This window comes from Pezoporus wallicus, unplaced genomic scaffold, assembly GCF_028554395.1.
Source record: "Pezoporus wallicus isolate ANWC-B61680 ecotype Strahan unplaced genomic scaffold, APGP_CSIRO_Pwel_v1 contig_13368, whole genome shotgun sequence".
Classification (NCBI taxonomy): domain Eukaryota; kingdom Metazoa; phylum Chordata; class Aves; order Psittaciformes; family Psittacidae; genus Pezoporus; species Pezoporus wallicus.
The window spans coordinates 668,644-675,296 of record NW_026641141.1 but is presented as its reverse complement, the minus strand read 5'-3'; the positions used below and the strand labels follow the sequence as shown (position 1 = coordinate 675,296).

Here is a 6,653-nt window from a genome sequence, read left to right as displayed (position 1 = left end):
CGCCGATCACGCGCGGGCGCGCCCGGCTCCTTTGCAGGTGATTGGCGGAGGGTGGCCGAGAGCCCCGCCTCCCTCCCCCCTCCCCACCCCGCGCGCGGGTCCGGGGAAGCCGCCACCTGAATGGGGAGCGGCGAACAAAAAGAGGAAAATAAAGGCAGCGCGCGGGGAGCGCCCCGGCAGACTCGGGCCCGTCACCGGTGAGCGACCGGCGCCGGCAGCGGGGCGGCGGGCGCGGTGGAGGTCGAGACCCCGGGGATGGCGCGGCGTGGCAGAGTGAGGGGACGTGCGGCAGCGGGGTGGCGGCACGGGCGAGAGGAGGGTCCGCGGGCAGCGGCACGGGCCGAGGCGGTGAGCCGCGGCTGGGGGACCAGGGCTGCCGGGCGGCGTGAGGGGAAGGAGGGAGGGGGCCCGAGGCGAGCCGGGAACCGGTTGGCACACACACTCCGGTGTGCGTGCGAGCCCGGGCGCGCCCCGCGCGAGGGAGCGGCGGGATGCCCTCCGGCCACGCCTCGATCGGCGCTGGCCAATGGGCGCCGGCGCGGCACGGCGCGGGGAGCCAATCGAGGAGCGCGGGGGCGGGTAGCGGCGGCGGGGTGCGCTGAGGTGAGCGTGGCGCGCGTCCAACGGGCGCCGCCGTGGGCGCTGCTGGTGACAGCCGGGGCCGCCCGCCCCGCGCCTCCCAAACAGCGCCTCTCCCCCGGGCTGCAGCTGGCGGAGACGCAGTGCCTCGGCAGGAAGGCTGCGTTGGGGATAATGGTGCACCCTTAGGAGGCGTTCTGCCTGGGTCGGTTGTGTGTGCTGGCCGGGCAGATAGTGACCAAGAGGTGGCTTTCCTTGCGTGTGGGAGACACCCTTTGTGTATTTCCTGGAACGTTTTTGTTGGCTAATGTGTTTTGAAGAAGGTGTCCGTCGGTCAGTACAGCCCTTTCTCATGTCCCAAAATAAGCACAACACCGAGGGCTGTGTTTAAAGCAAAAATCGAAGGAGGGTGGAATGGGGGAGGAAGCTTTGCTTTCTTTGAGTGAAGATTTTAATTAAGCTTTCAGACACAACACTTGCCACGTGGGATACCTGTGTTGCTGAAGATTTGGAGGGAGTTCTTTTGTCTCAAGAAAATACATAATCTTCACCGGATGTCCAGATTTCCCTACTAACAACTTCATTAAAATGTTATTTATATGAGAAGGGAGGCAGGGAAATACAGGCATGCCCTTCACATGACCAAGTGTATTTATCTTGCACAGGTTGCTTTGTTTGGCTTTTATGGTGCTTTATTTTATGAGTAGCTGCAGAATATTAAAACTTGGTATCATGTATAAAGTTCCCTTTTTCCCCTCTAACCAAAACAGGAGTAAGAAATGGACATGATGACTGAGAAACAGAGAGACAGTAGGTATTTCTGGAACAAGACTCCTGAAAAAAGTGATTTTGAAGCTGTAGAAGCACTTATTTCTATGAGCTGCAATTGGAAATCAGACTTCAAAAAACATGCAGAAATGAGACCTATAACTCCAGCATCTGATATGTCAGAAGAGAGCGATGAGACCTTGCTTCCTGGAGTAGCAGACTTCAGTGCAATACCAGCTTTTGTAAGTGCCTGGGTTTGTACATGTGCGTGCTTGTTTTTAACAACCAATGTAGTGATGTGTTGGTAACGTTCCCCCCCCCCCCCTTTGCTGTGTCTCTCTCCTCCACACAGTGCCTGACCCCCCCCTACAGCCCTTCTGACTTGGAGATGTCGCAGGTGGTCCACCCTGGCAAGTCGCTGGCCGAGGCTGCCAGGTCTCCTGTGCCTGCTGTGCCTCAGAGAGAAGTGGAGAGGCCCCTGAAGGCTCAGGCAACGAGCGTTATTCGCCACACGGCCGATGCCCAGCTTTGTAATCGCCAGACCTGCCCGGTGAGAACAGCCAGTGTGTTGAAATACCCGGATGGTGTTTTGAGGGAAACAAGCAGTAAGGAAAACACGGAAGCAGAGCATTCAGAGTGTTCTGCCGCAGCGCTGAGCAGAGCCAGTGATGAGAGCAGCGAGCTGCCAGTGGTGGAAGGGAGAATTGCGGAAACAGCCGTCGCTCCGGTGGCCCTCACAAAGCCCTTGGTCAGCAGCAGGCATCAGGCTGTCCCAGTGGTCCCGCCGTGTCCTGCCCAAGGCAGTGGAGCCCCCCCTGTGCCAGTGATTTGCCAGATGGTCCCTCTGCCTGCAAGCAACAGCGTTGTGACGGCCGTGGTGCCCAACCCTGCGCCAAGCCAGCAGCCGGCTCTGTGTCAGCCCATGGTCTTCATGGGTACCCAAGTTCCCAAGGGTGCTGTTATGTTTGTTGTGCCCCAGCCAGTTGTACAGAGCCCCAAGGCTCCCATTATTAGTCCAAATGGCACGAGACTCTCTCCCATTGCCCCTGCTCCTGGCTTTGTACCTTCGGCAGCAAAAGCCACTCCTCCCACTGATTCTTCGAGAATAAGAAGTCACATTTGCAGCTACCCAGGATGCGGGAAAACATACTTCAAGAGCTCACATTTGAAGGCCCATGTCAGAACACACACAGGTCGGTTGTTGTTGCTGGATGTTAAAAACTAACGCAGAAAATTGTGGTTACATACACAAGGTGGTAAGGTTCTAGCGATTATCGAATTTGTTCATGGAACAAACTGTGGGGCAGCAATGAAATCCTTTTTATTGCCAGTGTACGTTATAATGCTGCCTAATCTCTGACAGGAAATCTCCCGCAGGGGAAGCTGACTCAGCAGTTTGCTTGTGCTGGACTTGCTTCATGTCAGAGGGCGCCCAGTAATGCTTCTGATGAGTATAGAAACAAAGCCTTGCCTGGTCCAGAGTCTGCTTTTCCAGAGTTAAAAGATGCCTCATTAGGCTTCTCCTCAAGAATGCTTTTGTCAGAAGTGGGTAAAACTTAAAAGAGATCATTTTATGAGAGAACATAGGGATCTACTCCAAACTATTCCTGCCTTGGTGATTTTAGAGTAACTACTCCATGCCTCAGCTCTTAATTGCAGCAGCAGAAAGAGTCACTTGTCATTTAACACAGGCTCGCAGTGCACGACCAGGGCTCTATACGCAAAGCGTTCTCACTGATTGTGTTTCAGAGGGCAATTTTAGGCATGCTGAGTTATCACAATCTGCAATTCACTTGGGGCTGAATTAGAATCAACTGTCTGGAGAGGTAAAGAGCACCTCAAATTGTTTGGTTCCAGAGAGTAGTTAACCCTTTGTACTGCTTAGCCTTAAGGATGGTGAGTCTGTGTGTTTAAATATTGGTATGTAAACAATTTTTCACATTTCATGTATCTGATTAAGTAGATCCTTCTTCAGCTGTCACGATAGGAGCTTTTCTTTAAAAAATCAAATTCTGCCAGTCAAGGCAGTGGAGTTTGCTGCTCACTTAGTACTCATGGTGGTTTCTTCCTCTGTAATTCTTTCAGGAGAAAAGCCGTTTAGCTGCAGCTGGAAGGGCTGTGAGAGAAGGTTTGCACGGTCTGATGAACTGTCTCGCCATCGCAGAACGCATACTGGGGAGAAGAAATTTGCCTGCCCCATGTGTGAGCGGCGGTTCATGAGGAGCGACCACTTAACGAAGCACGCCCGGCGCCACTTGTCGGCCAAGAAGTTGCCCAACTGGCAGATGGAAGTGAGCAAGCTGAGCGACATCGCCGTGCCGCCCGCAGCGACCACTGCGCATTGAGAGGGCTTGTGCTGAAGGCGGTGGAATTAACTGTTGTCACTGGGATGTGCCAGCTGGAAAAAGGCTTTTCCTCCCAGTCTGTGGTTCTCCCACACCTGCTGCTGATGGCAGGGCAGCAGGGAGGCAGTGGCAGTCTGTGCTCCTCACAAAAATGTTGCTGGGAGAACTGGTGGCTGACTGGAACAGCGGGTGTCTTTTACACTGGTAAGGAGAGAGAGGAACGGAAGGTTCTAGAGCAGAGCATATGTTAGTTCTAAATCTTGCAAATTGCTCGTAGATACTTGAGGTCAGTCGCGTGTAAGTGTTGCTGAAGGTTTGCTGCTGGCACTTGAGACCAACTCCAGTTCTAACTTCCCGTTGTCAGTCTTCAGTGCAGCATGGACTAGGAAGACAGCAGCATAAGGGCGCAGGCGTGAAAGCCCAGATTGCACCCATGTGAGATAATCTGAATCAGTTTTCCTGCTTCTGCCACCTTTTCTTGGTAGGAATCTTTTTCTCCTACCCATTTTCTGGCCCCATTGTAAGCAGTGCTTTGGTGCCAAACGCATGGAGATTTGAGACCGGTGCTCCAGCACAAGGTGTTGGACACAGCCTGGTCTGGAAGGGCTCTGGGTGGGCACTCAGGGGCACTCCCCAGGCGATTCTGAATCCTTGCTAGCTTTGATACTGTCCCAGCTTCTCTGGCAAGCTTTGTGCTCCTTCAGCTGGTTGTACCTGGGCATGGGGCGATGCTTCTGCTCCTGTGTTTCTGGCGGTTTCCTTCACCCCTTCTCATAGCTGTGTTCACTGCAGGGACACAGGGCACTTTTAAGAGAAATGTTGTAACTGAAACTGCTCGGGTTGGTTAAGGAAGAAACCAAACTCTTGGGCTTCTTTAGCATGTTATTCTTTGAGAGATGGTTTGTACAAAAAATGAAATGGATATATTATGTATTGTATTAAATTAGAAAGTTGTGATTTGAAAGGTAAAACAAGGCAGTAAAGACACCAGCCTAGAATTAAACTGTAGCTTTTGTGACAAATAATGCATCAACTTTCACTATCTCTATTTTATCATTTTATGTTGAGGACACCTACCAGAAAGTGGACAAGTTTGACAATAGTGTATTAGATACGCTCTTTGTGACTACTTTAAAGATTTGCACATTTCTTATGTTGTACTTTATACTTTGTTTACAATAAACCCAATTTTCTTTAATACCACCCTCTCTTGTTTTTGATTCATAGCAGAACTTACCTTTTTGCAAGGAGAACAGGGCAGTGGGCAGGCAGCATTGGATCTCTGCCTGCTGCTGCCTCTGCCAGGCACTGGGTGCTGTCCCTGCTGCTCGGCTCCTGCCTGCAGGGATCCCAAGTTTTGCAATCGCTGTCTGCTGACTCCAGCCCTTCCCAGAGGGTGTTTGGGACAGGGGCACTCCTTACCTTGCCCTGCCTGACGCAGTGCCCTGTGGAGGGAAAACCTGAGTCACTGCCCTTTCTCCTTGTCCCAGGTAATACACCACTGCAGCCCAGTGCGAGAGAGACATTTCCCTAGGAGTGTGAGTCCTGCTCTGCCATCTTGCTTCAAGAGATTTTATATTTCACAGGTACAAGATGAAGTAGTGAACAGCTCTGGGTCTGAAGCTCTTCCACATCTGCAACTAGCCAATGGCTAAGGATCCAGGTCCCCTCACCAGCCCTGCCTGGCATACTGAGCCTTGAATCCAGGCTATCCTGCAGTGCATGCAGGGGCTTTGAACCCCTCCACCTCAGCAGGGAGCTGAGCTTCAGTCTGCCCAGGTGCACGCCCTTATGCTGCCGTACAAGAAAAGGGGAATAAAAGGGTGTTCCCATGCTATGTCTGTCCCTGCTGCCCACATTTCCTGAAGGAACACCAGCTGCCACGTGCTCAGACCCTGTCCTGCCAGCACCTGCCAGGGCACTAAGGGGAAGCTCTGGGGGAAACCCTGCTGTTGGCCTTGCTGTGAGCCAGGTAAAAGAGATGCTCACTCCAAGTACAGGGTTTAGCAGTAAGAAGTGTGCTTCCCACTAGTTCCAGCCCAAGGTGGAGCTGTAATTGTGAATTTAGTTCACATGCCATTTTTTAAAGCTTAACCGTGGAGCTGACTGGAAATGAAACCATGTACTTGGGGGGATTAACCCAAGTCTACTCTGCAAAATGTAGTTGGAAGGGTTGTTAGACACCTTTTCAATGCTGACCTATCATGCAGGCAAATTTGGTTCCATAGCAGGAAACTTTACAAATTTTCCAGAGATTTCTGTCAGCAATTAGGAGTTCCTTACTCCTGTAGGCAAACCACACGCACACCTCCTGCTTGGGTTTAGTCATGAAGCAGAAATGCAAACCAAAACACCCTCAGCAAACCCCCATGATCAGTCCTTTAATGCCGACACTGGTGATGCTGGCTGTGGTCAGCCTGTTGTTGCTGTGCAGATACCCGACTCTGGGAAGCTGATCCAAAGGGATCCAAAAGATTAGCATATATTCTTGGAACCAGGTTTTCTGAAGTATCTATAAACCATCTTGCTGCTTAGCCTTTATTTCCAAAGTCATGTGTGCACATAAAAATTGATGCTGTAGTGGTGACATCCATTGCGTGAATTGGGGTGAGAGACATTCCCCATCCCGGTCTCACAAGTTGTCCTGGGAAAGGGGAGATGTGTCCAAAGTAAAGTGACATGTATGCCCCAAGCTTGGTGTGCTTACCTTGCTGATGGGTGCTGGGGGAGATGGGATCCCTCTGGGGGGGACATAAAGTGCCTGCCTGCCTGAGGGGCTGGGGGTCTGCATATCTCACCCGCTGCCCAAACCAGGATGGATCGGTGATGGGGACCTCTGATGCTGGAGTACCCTGCATGTGCCCTGACCGTGCCTTTGCCAGTGCTCAGGGATTTGGATCTCTTCAGAGAAAAGGCTGGAAAAAGCAAGCATTTTCCCTTGTGGTTTGGAGAAGAATTATT

General features: G+C 52.0%; 1 protein-coding gene across 1 annotated transcript; it reads left to right on the top strand.

Annotated features, from left to right (window-relative positions):
- The first annotated feature begins 217 nt into the window (after positions 1 to 217).
- On the top strand, positions 218 to 4,890 carry KLF10 (KLF transcription factor 10). The gene is made up of 4 exons (XM_057422158.1): positions 218 to 348; positions 1,350 to 1,589; positions 1,700 to 2,540; positions 3,433 to 4,890. Exons 2-4 carry the CDS (start codon positions 1,359 to 1,361, stop codon positions 3,690 to 3,692), a joined length of 1,332 nt encoding a protein of 443 aa, XP_057278141.1. The 5' UTR covers positions 218 to 348; positions 1,350 to 1,358; the 3' UTR covers positions 3,693 to 4,890.
- Positions 4,891 to 6,653: the final 1,763 nt, after the last annotated feature.

What these genes read in the sequence shown, in the direction of transcription:
- KLF10 (XM_057422158.1), top strand. Translation starts at nt 1,359, where the DNA reads ATGGACATGATGACTGAGAAACAGAGAGACAGTAGGTATTTCTGGAAC. An exon ending in TCAGTGCAATACCAGCTTTT is followed by an intron (nt 1,590 to 1,699) that starts GTAAGTGCCTGG and finishes TCCTCCACACAG; the next exon opens with TGCCTGACCCCCCCCTACAG. An exon ending in CCATGTCAGAACACACACAG is followed by an intron (nt 2,541 to 3,432) that starts GTCGGTTGTTGT and finishes TAATTCTTTCAG; the next exon opens with GAGAAAAGCCGTTTAGCTGC.